The 18,137-nt window shown below is 40.6% G+C and overlaps 1 protein-coding gene across 1 annotated transcript in view; it reads right to left on the reverse strand.

Annotated features, from left to right (window-relative positions):
* greb1 (growth regulating estrogen receptor binding 1) overlaps nucleotides 1-13,322 on the reverse strand; it is a 28,535-nt gene extending 15,213 nt beyond the window's left edge. Inside the window, exons 1-9 of the mRNA XM_049562422.1 lie at nucleotides 13,187-13,322; nucleotides 6,680-6,840; nucleotides 6,443-6,550; nucleotides 5,547-5,723; nucleotides 4,965-5,147; nucleotides 3,091-3,204; nucleotides 2,744-2,881; nucleotides 598-759; nucleotides 322-444 (exon numbers count right to left, since the gene is read on the reverse strand). Of these exons, the coding sequence (XP_049418379.1) occupies nucleotides 322-444; nucleotides 598-759; nucleotides 2,744-2,881; nucleotides 3,091-3,204; nucleotides 4,965-5,147; nucleotides 5,547-5,723; nucleotides 6,443-6,550; nucleotides 6,680-6,833 (1,159 nt within the window). The 5' untranslated portion in view covers nucleotides 6,834-6,840; nucleotides 13,187-13,322. The remainder of the gene's footprint in view (nucleotides 1-321; nucleotides 445-597; nucleotides 760-2,743; nucleotides 2,882-3,090; nucleotides 3,205-4,964; nucleotides 5,148-5,546; nucleotides 5,724-6,442; nucleotides 6,551-6,679; nucleotides 6,841-13,186) is intronic.
* Nucleotides 13,323-18,137: the final 4,815 nt, after the last annotated feature.

Consider the following 18,137-nt stretch of genomic DNA (forward strand, 5'->3'; position numbering starts at 1 on the left):
AGGATGGAGAAGGAAGGTGGATGTTTTGACAGTTGATACAAAGGGGTGAAAGGTTGGAAGGGGAGGACAAATAGGCTGAGAAACAGCCTCAGGAGTAAGCCGACCTCTAACCTGTGAAGAGAAGCAAGCTAAACTGGCCATCTGTTGGGTAGTGACTGAAAACCTCACCGGTTCACCTGCCTGAGAAAGTCCAGTACTGACAGCTGGGTGGAAAAATGTTCACCAAACACCAGCTAGTCAATATTTACTTTGACTCATGAGTTAGTCAACACTGTAACAGGTACAAATAATATTGTACAGAGTGAGTGTGCTCCATCTGACCTTTGAAGATGACAGGTTGCAGTCTGCAGGTGTGTAGGAGCTGATCAGGGATTGTCACTGACAGGCCTGGGGGGGATAGAGGGGTTAAGGACCCTTGTGATGAAGTCAGCGGGGCTGCAGTCTCTGGAGAAAGCACAGAAACATATTTAAAACTGCAAGCAACACACAACTGTTTTATTTACACATATAGCAATAAATATATATCTCAGATTTCCTGATACATTTCTCCCTTTATCTTTTCTGTCTATATGCTGTGTCTCTTCTCCTCTTTTTTACCTGATCTGGATCCATTTGTGATTACAGAAGGCACTGATAATGCTGATGAGGCTGATGAAGATGGTGGTGTCTTCACAGTGCTCTCTGGCAGATTGTTGGCAGCTGACTCAGGTGACCAGCCCTTGTGCCTCTTTTTTGGAGGACCAGCATTTGCATGGGACCCTGCAGGATAAAGAACAGGATCACATGGAGTATTAGCTTAAAAGTTTGTATTTTATACTTTTAATGTTTAAAATGTAGTCAGTGAGCTTGCCACCAAGATAGTTTTTCACACATTTTTTATATTTACAGTCTGAACTTACAAGAACTGAAATACTTATTTATTTTGTCATCGGTACATTTATTATAAAAAATGTTTTATTTTTTCCTTCCTATTTTACAGTCTTGTACTTTGTCCCCAGCTACGGGATGTTGTTGCTGCTTTAATATGCTTTAGGAAAGATTTACTGTACCGCAGATGAGTCACTTTTCTTATTCTAATAACCCCCAAATCAACAGAACATCCACTATGTTGATGTTTTATGATGGCCCGCTGTTGATACTGTAATGAAACAGTTGTATTTTAGTCATACATTAACCTGTCTCTTCCTCTTCCTCTCAAACTCTGTTGAAATGCAGTAATAGGGAGACACATAAAAGGTCCACTTGTTAAAAGGGACCATGAAAAAAACAACATCGACAGGAAGGAAGCTTTTCATTCAGCGGGAAGGCAGGGAAAGAGACGAGACAGAGAGGGAATTTTACAACCCTGGTTAATGGAGGTGACAGACAGAGGGAGAGGGAGAAAGACAAAGGACAACCCCCAACACACAATGCAGCTGCCTGTATGGCAAGGGTGTTATAACACACACACACACACACACACACACACACACACACACACACACACACACACACACACAGTGTGGGCCACTGGTGGTAGGGGCGCTGCCTTTTAGAGGTGTGAAGAAACCCAGGGGAGGGGCTTAATGACAACAGACACAAACTGACCATGCTTACATGCACACAAGCCACAACAGTGAGAAATTATTCTACACTTTAGATGAGCTGCACCATCCTGATAGCAATAAACACCAGTTTACATGCAGGTAGTCACTGTGTTATCAGATTCCATAAGTAACTTTTCTGTTTTGCCTTTTTCTTTTAGATGATCTCTGCTGCTGTCTCTTTGCTGCTGAAATATCCCAGCTGTGGGACGAATAAAAGATAATCTTCTCTATTGTATCTTCACAAGCATTGTTAATTAATATTGAGGAACTTTTATTGTCATGTTGAAAACTGACATTTTTTGGGGTCATGAAATAGATCTTCTTTCCTTGCGTTTAAGAAAAAAGACAGATTTACATAATTACATACATATGAATAGGTGAAACAAAATGTTCAGTTTAAGGTCCGATACGTAGGATTTAGTGGCATCTAGCAATGTGGTTGCAGAGCCTTAACTTCTCCAGTATGCCAAGACTATAGGAGAACGACTGTCGCTGACACAAAAACGTGAATGTCCCCATAGTTCCCATCTCTTTGGAAGAGGACCTACTCCCTATATAGCTCATTCTAAGGTAACAAAAACAGGATTCTTAGTTTCAGGTGTTTATAAACTAATGAAAACATAGTTATGAATATTATATACCATTTCTGCTAATAGATGCCTCGGAATGATACCCACTGGATCTTTACTATCTCTCCCTGGTATAACATTTATGGTAAAATGACACAGGATATTTTAAAAAGTTATGTAAAATGTTAATGTAGAAGTGCCAGGACATTTGTGGAGTGAAGTGCATGTATGAGAGGGACTTGGGTTTCTCATTTACACAGTATTTCAGCAATCAGGATGCTGCACAAAGCCAGAAATAATCTGACTGCAGATGCTTAGAAATCTCACTTTCTGTAGTGAAGAAAGTGAAAAAAGTGCAGAAATAAGGTGCATTTGATATAGTTTCTGTTCAGTATAGAGATTTTATGTTTTGTGTGTAGTACTGTAGGATGTGAAAGACGTAAGGGCTAGCAAAACTGCTTCTACTTTTTCTACACAAACATAACATACACATCAAATAACAAATGTTCAAATGACATGTCATACAGGATATACACTTCTTTCTGGATATCAGCTGGATTATAGAGTTGAAGTCTGCACAATCTGTACCTGTAGCCGTGGGTCTCCCAGGCCCTGACTGATTTAAAGGTGGCTGGGCAATGGAGGGAACAGCATGGTTGCCATTTGTCAGTGAGTGGGGGACGTCAGCTATTTGTGGTAGACCTGTCGGGTCTACATTTGATCCTGCTGTTCCCAGATAGATAGACAGACAAAGATGAATCAGTAATATTGATAACTGAAACTTTTCATAACAAATATGTCTGTGATTATGGCGTATTGTCTCCATCTTTCTGTTACAAGTGAGAACGCAAACAAACCACCATGACAACAGAACAATTTTTGATGAGAACATCAACTCTGCAACAAATCTCTGTGTTTGCATTAGTTTGTGTTACCTGTGCAGCTGCCAGGTGTGAGTGTTGGATGAGTCAGTGACATGTTTGGTGGCTGTTCATCTGATGTCACATGGCCTTCTGAGAGGCTGGGCCCCAACGGTCTCATCCTGCCATCTGAAACACACACAGATGCACTGACAAAGTCATTTCATATCCATGGAGATAGAAACTCTTCAGTGGCTAGGATATTGCTATAACTTTCTCATTGTGCATGCATGTGTTGGGACACTTCTGACTAATAACAGAGGCTGTTCCAAAAAGTAAGTCCACCAACTTTTCTGAGTAAAGCCAGGAAGTCACTCAGATTTAGAACCATGATCTGATCCAGATAACTCAGCAAACCTGCTTCCTAAAACAGGCTGGACTTAATAATACAACCCTGCTCTGGAGTGAGTAAATGGCCCTGCAGCAGAGGAGGAGACAGTGAATGACTGGTATGGAGGTATTCAGGAATGAGTGCGTGTGATAGATAGATATTGTTTCTGTTTCTAACTGCATGGTATGCTTCTCCCTCTCTCCTATTTCATACTCCTCTCATACCAAAGCAAGGGTCCAGGAAAACAGTGTGTTTTCTTTTCGTGAGAAATGAGCCAAGACAAGTTATCCAACCTATGTCAGTGACGGTGAACAGACACTGGGTTCCAGGTCTGACACTGCTCAGCTTCAGTATTGAAAACATTAAGAAAAACTTGTTCATTAGTTTCTATGGTAACTTTAGGGCAACAGTGGGATCACTGTAGGATTACTATGGTAACCTTTCAGTATTAAGCAGACAACAGGATGTGGTTAGAAACACTAAGAGAACATAATATCTACGTGGTTGGTGTTCTTTCTCGGAGGCCTTTTCACCAGGTGGTGTCCGATCACACCATTTTAATTTGATGGGTTATCTCCAGATTGTGGCCTCTGTGTACACTGTGTAGTCTCACCTTTCACCTGTCCTTAAGGCCCGACCTGTCCTCGAGGCTTTGCTACCTGTCCATCTGGTCAGACCCGTACACTCATTGTTTCCCAATCAATACAAGTCAGACTTTTGGAAGACAATAAAAGAGCTAATGGTGAAGGCCCTTTAACCTAATGCATGTGTTGTGCCTGTTAAGGGTAAGGAACAACCTCTGGGACTGAAAAATTAAGCCAACATGCAGGTGCCAAAAACTGCAGTTCTGTGAATGGCCACTTGAGGCTGGCCATCCACAAGAACCCCATGATAGAATGCCCAACTTTACAGCTGAAATAAGCATGTTTACAGCCTGGTACAAAACATGTTTTGGTCTCTAGGTGGTGAATTTCAATATAACTCACCTGCTGACATTTTATTAAGGAGTAATTAAAATTACGCCTAATTAAGGGCAGAGTGACAGGTGACAGGTTGTCTGCCGATAGCGTCCTCTGCTTCTCAGTTACTTAAATCCATCTCTGACTCCCCCACAGCACCAGCCTCCCCACCAAACATAGCCTCTTCTGGCCAAAAAAAACATGATGGCAACAGCCGTATTGCCAAACCTGAGGCTTTAAAACAGTCCACAAACCAACTGGTGACATCATGGTAGCTATGTCCATTATGTTTACAGTCTATGGTTAGGGGAAGGGGAAAAATTCTTTACAGCTTAGTATTACAATATTTTACGTGGCAATACTGTACTGATACACAGATGGCAAGTAACACTTTTGTCATTGTAGCAAACCATCTGGCTTGTTAAGTTATGCACTTATACCTCTCACCTAAACCATTTTATTCATGCTTTGTTCATCTTCATCTTCAATGAACCTCTCCACTGCTGAGCCATCAGTGCAACACAGAAGGGACAGCACTGCCTTTAATGTGAACATGCAAGTAAGTTTCAAAAAACAAATCACTCCAGTCCATTTCCTACCGTGTCCTCTCCAGCAGATGGGAGCTCCTTTGACCAGCACACCCTGGTTGTTTCGGTATAGATGGTACTTCAAGTGCTTCTGTTTCTTGGGCTGGGTGCTGAGCTTTAGGTTAATGTGGTTGGAGAACTCTGTGAAGTAGCGAAAGCCTTTCTCTCCACAGCCCATACAGTTCCCTGAGAAGCCTGGATGGAGCACATGAACAGAAAATGTACGATTACAAAAGGCTTCATTTTATGTTTCTTCATTCACACATCATGCAACCATCTCGATCATGTCACAAATGCACTGTCATCAACTTTAAAGGAATTGTTCAACATTTGTATTATATGTGAGAGTGTTTTTTAAATTTGGACAGAGCCTGTGTTGCTGTTCCCCTTTGTCTTCAGTAGTCACGTTAAGGTAGGCTTAGACACAAGATGAATTTTATCATCTCACTCTTGGAAAGAAAGAAAATGAAAGTATGTCCCAAAATGGTGAACTATTCCTTTAAAATGAGTCCTGAAAGTTGATATTTTCAGAATTTTTGACTTTCAACAAGAGTGATGATATTTTTTTGTTTCTCTGTGAATCTCCTGCCTCACCCAGCAGTGCGTTGTGACCCCGTTCGTCAGGCAGGAAGCGACGGTCTACAGCACACACCAGCAGGGTCTCAGAGAGGGAGGGGGACTTCACCCCAACCAACATGAACCCAGGGGACACATCCAGGGGATCTGATGCCAGTGAGGACAGACGCAGGTCCCTGCCTGCCTGACAGAAGCCTGTGGGGATGAAAAGACAAGATGGGACAACTATTTAAACAAAATGATCTGGAAGCTTTTCTATGACTTTTAGATAACTTTATCTTACTGTAGCATAAATAAGAACAGCACTGACAGACACTATGTAAACAGCTGATGTGGATACTTTTCTGCTGCTTTTTCGTCATTGAGATTTCTAGCACAGGCAAATTCAAAACTCATTCAAAACTGTTTTTCTTTGGCTTTAACACTGCAAAGTCATCCATTGGTTTATGGGCGACTGTTATGAAGCCTTGAGTTTGGCATTTTGGTGGTTGTCATCTTGTTTGGAGTCAAGAGTGATGATATTTAGATGAGAGGGTGGAGCTGGGAAGGTGCGAGGGATGGATCTGGCTGAGAATCCGAGGACACCAGCAGCTTTCAGTCTTTTTCATCTTAACCCAAAGCATGATCTTCTTCCTAAACCTAACCAAGAAAAGGCTTTTGGGCACACAATGTTGCTTTGAAGATGATGTCATGGCAGTTTTTCGTGACATTGCTATGATGCTATGATGGTCAGCTTAGGGTCTTGCCTACACTGACGGGGTACTATCTGCAGTGGAAAATGAAACTGAAAAAAAAAAAAAAAGAAGTGGTACCAAAAGTGAGTAGAATAGAGTCAAAGACAAAAGTAAACGTGGCCCTTTGTGTGATGTTTTTTAGATTTCTTTGAGCACACATGTATGTGTATGTGTACAAACCATCTGTGGTGCAGCAGCCCTCAGGTGGGGGCTTCATCTGATAGGGTATTGGGGGGCTGTTAGACTCTGAGCCATCTTCATCGTCTTCATCATCATTCTCTGTGCGGCCTGTCAGGGACATACATAAAGAAATATGCAATTTTAATGGTGAACGAGAATGAAAAAATTATACCTATGCAATTTAGTCAGAGGAGATAAGCACTTCAGCTGAACCCATCGGCACACCCTGCAACCCACCATCATGTGCCAATGGCTGCTCTGTCTCAAGGTACAGCTGTGAGAAGACAGGTCGAGGAACTACAGTGTTCGACCTCAGTGATGCCTCAATGGAGTTATGGAGGACCTCCTCAAAGCGCGTGGTCCGCAGCTGGCCTGCATAGGAGTTCCCCATTGGTGTCCTGCAAAGACACAGGAGCCTTGTGTTGGACAATCAAGATATACATGTTAACTGATGTAATTTGTTTTTGTTTGCATTAATAATTTACTAATATAATGTTTTTTCTGTCCAGTTAATCTTTTACTACACGGATAGTCACACTTTGGTTCTTTTTAAGGATCTCTAAGTACAGATTTACCAGCTCCTCCATTACACTGTAAAACTGAGTATCTAAGTTGCTTACTTAAGTATAATCTTAAGAAAGTAACATGAAATATAGAATTCATTCCTGTGACATGTGACCGACAGGATCCTTTGGAAAAAGAAAGGGATAATAAAAGTAAAAACTAGGAAAAATATTATGAAAAAAGACAGGATACTAAGCCCCCCCCCCCCCCCCAGACACAAACAGTGAAAGCACATCTACTCACACCAAAGCACACACAGGCCCACACACACACAAAAACAGTGGTTACAAGTGGATGGCATCTGTCCAGACAGCATGCCATAAAATCAGCTGCACTGACAGTGTCAGGACACCCTGACCTAGCCACTGCGCTGTTTTTATACTCTCTCTCTCTCCCACTGAATGCTCTCTCTGGTTTTCTCTCTGCTTCACCTCTCTCATCTGCTCTCCAACAGATGAGAAATGCTCCAAAAAAGCAATTCTTTGCATGTACTTTTTTGAAAATATGCACTGACTACTGCTGTTGCAGTTGTTAAAGTTTGCTTTAAATTATTTGATCTTGTTATGTAAGTTTATGTGTTAAAATACATGTAAAATGATTACAATTGCTTTATTTGTTGTAAATCATTGTGTTCAAGTTCGTGTATTAGTTATACTTAATTTAGATTTGTACTGTTCTTAAAAAGTGTGTAAAGAAAAATAGAAGATGTGAGAACATTATAAGCATTTTCAGCATTTTCCGAACAAAGCACTTAAAGGTAGTGCTGTATCATTTGTTCATAATTATGTCATGTAACACACCTCACACACTACTGTCACTGCTGCCCTCCAGGAGTCATTGCTTGTATGTAACTTGACTGTTAACACCAACTTAATCCTACTTCTCTAAACCTTTGACTGCCCATATGTTGGCTGCTACACACACACACACACACACACACACACACACACACACACACACTCTACAAATGAGTAACTGACAAACCTAGTAGCATGTGACTCACTGACAGGTCATCTTAATGAAAAGACTAGCCTGTCAGATTACAGGCTTAACACTGTGTTTTACACTACAGGTTAGCAGGACTATAGCTTCCTATAGATGATCTTGTAAACAACAGAACCAAAGACAGTATGAAACAAACAACAGCAATTTGATAAGACCTTAAAAATATTAACTTTCACTGTCTCTGAAAGCAAGCTTCACAAAACAATGCACCCTAGACAGCAAAAACATTTATGCAATTTAATTTAAACTTTTTTGTAACCTGGTTCGCCATCCTTTTTCATGAAACGTCCCTGAAGAAGCAAACACAACAATAAAAATAGTCCTAATTTTTTAACTCTCTACATGGCTCCACATTTCTATGACTTCACAATTATTTCCCCACATCCCATTGTCATAAAAATGGGGGCAAACTCAGGGTGAACAAATGTAAAACAGCAGCTGTGACACAGTTTTAGCTTAAAAACTAACCTGAAACTATAAAAAATATCATTATTATTGCCACTGCCAGTGGAAAAAACATGCTAGCCAAAACAAGAAAAGAGGAGCAACAACAAATATAACAAACAAACAAAACTTTTTTTTACAGTTACAATCACACCACCCTGCTTATAAAAAAAAAAGACATGTACTTGAATAATAATAAGGCACCCTTCTGTAAGTGAAGCATTAGCTACAGATGCTACCAGCTACACGAGTTTAGATTTTCTCTAGTTGTCTGCATGTTGTCAAATAATGTTCCACATGCTGATGTAAACAGGCCAAGTCCTGTGAAAGTGCTCTCAGTTTACGTAATATTTTCCTCTTGAAATTCATGTTGGAGATGGAAACACACACAAACACACTCTCTCCCTCTCTGTCCCTATCTCTCTCTCTCACACACACACACACACACCTTACGAGCCACCTTCTGCTTCCACACTTTCATATGTAAAGAAGCAGCGCAGACTTTTAATGCCTTGCACCACTTTGTAGGGAGACAGAGGACGGAAGACAAAAAGCCCTGTCATAACACAGCCGGCGCTGAGAGGAAGTAATCACACCTTCTACCAAAGAGCAGACTGATCTTTTTACAACCAGAGGAAGAGGAGACAGGGAGGAGATGAAAGCTAGGAGGTGTATTCCACCTTTGACTGAATCTCGACCAAAATCCTTTACTACTGACCAACTGTGATTCAGATAACCAAGTACTGTAAATGTTAACCTGAAGGCATTTTACATGCTTAATTACATGGTTAACATAACATTTAAAAAAAATGTAAAACATCAAAGAGAGAATTGTCTGCAGGTACTGATGCAGGTGTGTCTACTGTAATGTTTAACACTGTGTTTTAAAATCTAAGGGCTGCGAGGAAGCACATGAGCCATGCTGTGCATTTGTACATTTTAATCTCTGCTTGGCACAGCGTTATACACATCCCACATTTATTTTTAAAGAATATCTGTTCCTAACGAAACCCAAAACACCTATGATGCATAAAAGAAGACATGTAGCAGAGATGAGAGATTCTTTTACCCCCCATTTAAGGGTTTTTTTGGGGAAGGGATTTTTTTCCTTATCCACTGTGAGGGTCTAAAGACAGAGGGTGCTGAATGCTGTACAGATTTTAAAGCCCCCTGAGCCAAACTGTGATCTGTGATTCGGGCTATATAAATAAAACTGACTTGACATGACAGAAATAAGCGGAATGATAAAACCTTTAATGAAGCTTTGTTGATCTTTTCTCCTCCCATCTCCCCCTCCTTCCTCTCTCCCTGAAATGGAAGTGGGAGATCCTTTCATCTGCCCCCTCCTCTTTTTCTCTGCTCCTCTTTCTTTCACCCTGGGGAGAGAGACACTATTGTGGTGTTTTATGACCCCTTGGACCCCCTCTACACCACCACCACCACCACCACCATCACCAAACACCCAATGTTACACATACAAACCTGTAGTTAGGATCCTTTTAAAGTTTGAGCCCCATGCAACCCAAGGATAACACTATCACATCATAGCTTGTCCAAGTATTTTAACACTTTAAAGGAGTTCTTAAATTTTTTGGATAATAATTCATGGCAAAATAAATAAGGCTGATCTGCAAATACTTTCTAAGACAGCCTTAACCTTCTATGAGTCTTTGTAATTCTGGAAATGATGAAGTAAAATCCATTGTTAGCATCTTATTGTTTGGAACCAAAGATATTTTGTATGAAAAATTATTTGAATTTACTGCTAAATGTCACTACACATCACCTGTCAGGACTTAACACTGCTCAGCGCCTTGCTAATATATGCAAACCCTCATATACATGCTCTCTGCTTTTAAGGCACTGATGTATTAGTTTGAGGGATATCTCATGACCGCAAGGTCAAAGGTGAGACCTGATAACAATGTTTAAGCAAGACTTTGATGTGGCTTATACTTCCAACATTCCAACATGTGCACACACACATATGCGGATGTGCACACACATATACACACCCACACACATATACACACCCACACACACGCTCTCCCATGGGCTCAGGCTCAGTGGACACAAAGGGCTTGTCTTGAGGGGTGAAAGGTCATTCTGGGAGAGGTCAGATAAGAACCCCAGGCTCTCTCTCTGTTGATCAGACCCACATACTAGTCTCACACACACACACACACACACACACACACACACACACACACACACGGCATCACTGCTATCCTTTCTTTCTGTTCGGACTGACAAGCAGAGTTGGGGTCTCCAACCTTCACCCTTGCACCTTCAGTAGCGGATCATGTTACACAGTTACACACACAAAGGCAGACATGCACAGTTAAGTGAATGTGTGCATACAAATATGCATAATATGTACAAACACACATCAGCAGAAACTGTGCTTGTGTGTGTGTGTGTGTGTGTGTCAGTGTGAGTGAGAGATAAGGCTGAGGAATGTCGAGCAGTGTCAGCTGGTCAGTGCAGCATCTCTTTCAGCCATGAAAAGTAGAATTGGGACAGAAAAAGTTCCAGCTTCGCAGATGCTCTGTAGCCACTGACCCACAGCCAAGCACATATGCAAAGAGATGTCAGTTGTTAACACACACACACACACACACACACACACACACACACACACACACACACACACACAAGCAGCCCCTCAGATGGGTTCATCACTGACCAGTGACCCACAGCAAATGCTCTCATTCACAGTTTGCTCAACAGACATCGGATCGATGGCCAGCTAGCCAACTGGCCAACTGTTCAGCTAGCCTTTCAGCTATGCATCCGCACACTCACGCACACATGCTGAACTGGTCAGCCTCTCAGCTAACCTGTCAACTCTGCCAAAACACTGCTTCTCCTATTACTGCCCTGCAGGCACCTTCTAACATTTACAAGCATTGCAATGAACTTATTCCTGTATGTGCCATGTTTACAATCTCAAATTATCCAGTATGCTATAGCAACACATTGTCACCTGTGAGCTACATTAAGGTAATACAGGCAAACATAAAGATATACTGTCTTCTGCAGGGCAGTGTGTGACTACTGTACAAGACACTATCTATCTGCTAGAGTTAGTATTAAAAAAATAACTAGAACACACCACCAAGCTCCAACTTCCTGACTATTTAATGACTGCTCTGCCTGTTGCTTTGCTATCTTGCTCCACGTCCTTGAGCAGTTTTTTTTCCCCTTCTGCTCTCTCCTACTTGCACAACTTCAGGGAAACTTGTGTTGTCTACAGGCATGTAAATCTTGCTGTGTGTGTACCTTAGTATGGATTTAAACACTGAAGCTGCAAGAGGCATCACAAACTTAAACTGGATCATGAAAGAGCTGAAATACCCCTGTTATGATTAGTTGCTGTACATCAAGCAGTGTTTTTATGTGACTTAACATGCACTATGCTTTTGCACCTTGTTGTTTTATATTGTCCTTGTCTTCTGTTTATCTCTTTGCACTTCCATGTTTGTACTTCTTTTCTTTGGTTTTAAATGTAAAGTGTCTTTGAGAGCTGTAAAAGCGCTGTATAAATAAAATGTATTATTATTATTACATGTATTAAATCTGTTATTAGCAATTATTCACACATCTAACACAGCATCATATGTTAGGAGCAGCAGCAGGAGTCAGTACATGCACACTGTGCATACCCAAACTGCAGCAGCTCTATCTATCTCTGTGTATGTCTCCACAAAACATAAAACAGCCAGGGTTGCAAATTGGCACCAGTCACCAGCCGAATGCTGGTAAAAAATGCAACTGCTGGGAAAAGGTATAATCTATTGAGCTTTGGTAGATTTTGGACAGTGGCGCAGTGGCAGGTGGACAAAAAAATAGTTAATTTCCAACCCTGATAACAGTCATAAACACCAGGGTCAATATCACCATGTTAATAAAACAATAATGAAGGAGTTCTTGGAGACATGCCGCCTATTTATATCCTTTTATAGCACATTTCAAAGAATAAATTTGTTGTAACACTTAATCGAGCTAAAACTGTGCGTTCCCAACACAGATGTATCTATAAGCATGCAATTATTCTATTACATACTGCAGTTTTATATAAGGGCAATTACACTGAAATGTCTGTAAATTTTCTGTTACAAGTTTTAAAAGTAGCCGAAATTGCTTGACCAAAATACATTTTTTCAATGCTAAATATTAATTCAAGAGCTGCATTTGAAGTTATAACCTCGTGAAAATATGTTTCTGAGAAGACAGAAAAAAATGACCAGGTACAGCATGACATGCAGGAATTACCTAACGTTATTGTTGCTGGAAAAATCACACATTAATATAGCCTTGCATGTTACCCGTTTACAAAGTTAAAGGGGGTTTGAGAACATGTAGCCCAGGGTATTAGCTAGCCAAGGAAAAGACAAAATGGGGCATTTTTATAAGAAACGGGTTCATAGTTAAAACCTCAAACGCCACACTACACACACAACTGTCCTTTACAGCGTAAAGACGATGAAAATAACACGAATAAAGTGGGAAAAGTGGAGTTTTCCAACAAAACGTCCACATTTAACAAGTAGCTAAAACACACAGCTGCACAGTTTCTGAGACATAGTTAGCAGTGATTGTTTCTTGTTTCTTAACAGCATCAGCAACAGACTGAGCGGACACTTCATCACTAACAGGACAGTGAAGGTAACATACTCTCTACCTGAAGGCAACACCACGGTGAAACAACACAATGTGAAAATAACTTACCTCTACTATCCAGCGGGAGAAGCGCGGTAACTATTCTTCATGAAAAGCCTGAAAGTTGATCCGACGTGCTGTCACCATGTCTCCGGCGCGAGACCTACGGCGGCAACTGGGTGTCGCGCGTGTCATCACCTCTGATCCTCCGGAACGGTCCCTCCCCCCTTCCTCCACTGAAATGGTATGGTCCGAGCGAGGCGGCTGACTCCTCTCACTGTCTGCGCCTCAACTAATGTCTCTTCTCAAAGGTGATGCTGTGTCATTACTTATGTCATATTTTGTTTATTGTGATTAACAGAACGGCTGCAACACAAAGGTGGAAATTAATATCTTCGAAAACCGTAAAAGTGAGGCTACAGGATACATCAGGTATTTATGACATAACACATAGGCCTAACGTATAATCAGATGTAGTCAGTGGTCTCAGGTGTGTATGAGCATACTTTATACCACTCCTTGATCTGGTTAGTACTAACTAATAAGACCAAATAAACTCCTGCTCATACTATGTTTCTTAGCCTATTTGTTGAATTAGTCATAATAATGATAATAACTTTATTTATATAGCACAATTCACGCATAAAATGCAACACAAAGTGCTGAACATAAAAGACAACCAAAATATGTGTGATAGAGGTAAAAAAAGATGATAAAGACATGTAATAAGATAATAAATAAATACATAAAACGATAAAGTAAAATGCAATTAAAACTACAGGCTTAAAGATATAACAACCATTAGTTAAAAATACATTTGAGGAGAAAGCACTGGTAAAAAGATGTGTCTTAAGGTTAAGTTTAAAAGTTTCAACAGATGTAGAGCCCCTAAGACCCTCAGGCAGACTGTTCCACAGTTTAGGGGCTGTAGTGGAATTCCTTATAACCCTCAGCACAATTATCAGTTTTCGCCCTTAAGTAAAAATGCATTGAACATGCAAGAATCAGATCTGACCAGACTGAACTGATACAGTATACCAGACTCATCTTGCCTAAATAAAAAAGATAAAAAAAAAAAAAAAACATCCTAGGAACATGCAACGTCCACCAGTAGATTAGGAAACAACCTCTCTAAAATAACAATTAAATCCTTCCAATTTTCAGTACATATAAATCATACTTAGTTAGAACAGATACGTAACTTTGGGGGCTTTTCCCCAACCTTTGATTCTTCTTTTAAAGTAAGAACATTAGAACAAATATGGTGCATATCCAGGGAGAGTAGTTAATTATTATTTATCATTAATTTTTATTGAGTTGCTTGAAGTCATTTTGAAAATATAGCCCCTAAAATAAGAGGTGTGTTGAGGCATTATTTAGCAGCTTTATTCAACCATTCTGTTTTTTTTAAGCCATTTTTATCATGTGGGCATTATTCACTAAATCAAGTCAATATATATAGCCAAAGAACAAGCATTTGTGTCAGATGAGTTTCAAGATGATGGGTTTAATCTGTATAACATAGGACGCTTTCTGTTCAGATCATTAACACCACATAAAAGTTTTAAAGGTTAGAATGTGTAGCAGCAAACCATCTTTTCTCAGGAAACAAAATGTCATAACAAAAACTTAAACGGAACCAGTTAACTGTGTGAGTTTCAAGTAGACTCGGTTATGATCATTTAAAGACTTATGTCGTCCTCTACTGGACAAAAAGTGGACTTACAAGGAGGAGAGGAGAGGAGAGGCGAGGCTGCATAATTTTGTTGCTTTGTGTAGCAACACTTCACCTCCACCACATAGTCTAATTCCTGAACATAGATGGCATCCCAGCTCAGCTGATGAAAAACTTGCTCTGACTTTTGTGATGAGTTTTACTTTTTTTATCACTTGACTATTTTGATTTCTTAACTGGCAAACACTGATCCAGCTGCTGAACTAAAACCCGACTCTACTGAGAGTCAGAGAGTATCTGTCCACCATACGACCCCTCTCTTTGTCTCCACCAACATGGGCAGAATTATGAATATGTGACGTGAGTACATCACAGTCTCAGTGGAGAGATCCCACCTTTGCAGCAGCACAAATGTTCATGTCTCATTCAGCAGCTCCTCTCTCTCCCAGGCAATCTGTCATGCTGATGGGCTGAGAGAGAGGCCCCCTGAACCCCCCTGTGCTAAATGTCCCCGTGGCACCACCAGACCAGCAGACAGACAGGTCAGTACAGTAATACCCAAGTTTTCCATGTTGGTATGGATGTCTTCCCTTTACATTATGGTAAAGTGCAGTGAAAAGTGTTTGATGAGGTGGAGAGATGGCTAATCATGGCTTTTCAAACTCTGCGCCTAAAGATACACATCCTAATATTCCAATACTGTGATCCCATCTGCCATGTAAAGTCAACAATTCAGCAATCAGAAGATTACAGGTCACCATTAGTGATTTCAATATGTTAGGAAACCTTGACTCTGGGTTTCTTTTTTTTTTTTTTGTAGATTCATCTCGTGAGATTAACTTTGTTTTCAGGTCACAATCCTACACAACACAGAATAAAAACTTCATGGACAACAAACCTAATTATGAGTTGGGGTTTTACTGTAGGTGGACTTAATCCTTACTCTGTCCTTTGGGTGCTGCAGTCTTTGGGAGTTTAAAAACTAAAACTACAGCACAACATCAGATTATATTGCAAGACACCTTAAAATAATGGGACCAGGGACTTCGTTCTTTCTTCGTCCATCTTTTTCTGTCAGTCATGGCAACATTTTACTCACCAGTTTCACTGCTGAGGTTTAGGGATGCAGCAGCTCTGCTCGACACAGCTTTGCAGTTTAGAGGTTTAGGGCAAGAGAGGAGTCAGACAATCACATAAATTATGAACAAATTTTATGTTAAATCATATTTCCCCCTCAACTTATATTTTGAATAAACAAAGCTGAAATGTACGTCATCCTAGTCAACTGCGTTCAAAACTTGTGTGCACAGTTGTGGCAGTTAATGTTAAAGTTGAAGATAAACTATGACTTATTTACTATGTTAAATTATTAAATTGTACATCATGAATATACAAATAAATAAACTGAAATAGGTTAAATCAGCGTACAGATACAAATTAACACAACTATAGAAACTGTATTTTATAAATACAGCCATACACGGGGCCTGTGACACTTATATTTTGCCATGAAAACAATCACTCAAAGCCGTTCTTTTATCTCAGATTTATTATATGTGGCTCTCTGTTCTATCCCTCAGCAATGAAATGTTGTTGCAGTAGATGAAGGGTGCCACACACATCTGAGAGTTTGGTCTCTTCTTCTGAACCTTTTTCTTTAGCAATGAAGTTTGTCAAAGTGCTGAGAGCATGGAAGCCCTGTCTCGGCTTTGGGAGTAACTACCAAGTGGTTTTCCAGCATTTGGCTAGGAGCTTCTGCAATTCAACCGATCCTCTTCTCTCTTTGAAATCCAGGTTGGCACTAGTCTTGGTTGTGTTTAGCTCTAAAAGCTTCACTAGAAAAGACTTTTTTTCATGAGACTGATTTATTTACGATAAATGAGATCATACTCTGTATTAGAACTGTTTCTCTGATGAGAAAACTGACGGCAGCTGAAATGGTTCATCCATCTGCTAAAATCATAATGTCATTTAATTCATGAAGAATTCGTTCATTTATTAGTTGCAAAGACTCTTATGACTCTTATTCCAAAGCGATACCTAAATCATAAAATGCAGAGGGTATTTATAAAAGGCATAACAGTTTTCCACTGCGGTCCTCCCTCCTAATTACAGCTTACATTTTGTCACTGGGAATCTCATACTTCATCCTTTCTGCTGCCCCAACTGGGCAGTGCCAATCTGTACAGTGGCATAGCCATGCCACGCCAACACAACATCCCCTGATGGGAGAACAGGTGTTGGACAGGGTCCAGTGGAGCAGAGCAGAGCGGGCTGCCATGATATATCAGATGAACCGGCCAGCACCGTCTCCTCTGGCCCGAGGGAGGGGGACCCAGCCATTTATTATTGTGTGTCTGTGTCTGTGTGTGTGTGTGTGTGTGTGTGTGTGTGTGTGTGTGCGCGCGTGCGCAGAGGTTCTGTGAGGGCAGCAGCAGTACCACAATAAGCCCCAACAAAACTGATTGGGACCCAAAGACCAACAGGGAGGCGGGCTAATCTGGGAAATCCCTGAACAAAAACTGTATATTTTTGCCTAAAGCGATTAAGAAAATGTACTGCCCACACAGGGTGTGCTGTTTTGACATTATGTACCATGATATGAGACAGAGTTTGTGCACAGGCCTTTTTATATTTTAGATTAACTGAAGAGTAAATCTGTCAGCACCGCATTATCAAAGCAAAAGTCATGTAGACAACCTATCTGTTAACTGTCAACCTCATCAAATGAAACACCAGGTTTTATTTATTTATTTTTAATGCTTAACACCTGAACATATTTTTCCTAAATTTTGGGTGGTCTTGAAACAGGTCCTGTTTCCTAACTCAGACCATAAGAATCTGGTTTATTGGGTTTTTGAGATCAGTTTCTTAAGTCCCTTTACTGCTAATTTTACAGCCAATATGACACTGGGTATGATGATTTGCTCAGTCGCTGTGGAGCCATATTGGCCTAGGCAAGGCTTGTAGTTCCTGTTAATGGGTTGAGTATAATATTTTATGTCCCGTTGCTATAGCCACGGTGCTTAACTTGTGATGTAAAAATAGTCAGGCCCATTCATTTTAGTATAAATACTTCACTTCGCTTCAAGACACAGACTGAGCTGTATGTAAAACATGTCTATTTGAATGTGCCCCGGCAGAGGGAAAAGGTATTGCTACTTTACACATAATGACGGCCCAGGTCGTTTGGCTGAGAATAATGGCGGTTTCGCTGTAAAGCATATCACTCTCATTAGGTTTTTACACACTGGTCGTGCCTAACTGGAGATGCACTTGTCTGGACACGCACACACATGCATGAATTCACACACAGGGTGCACCCGCACACAGGCACACAAACAC

The sequence above is a fragment of the Epinephelus fuscoguttatus genome, linkage group LG2 (assembly GCF_011397635.1).
Source record: "Epinephelus fuscoguttatus linkage group LG2, E.fuscoguttatus.final_Chr_v1".
Lineage (NCBI taxonomy): Eukaryota > Metazoa > Chordata > Actinopteri > Perciformes > Serranidae > Epinephelus > Epinephelus fuscoguttatus.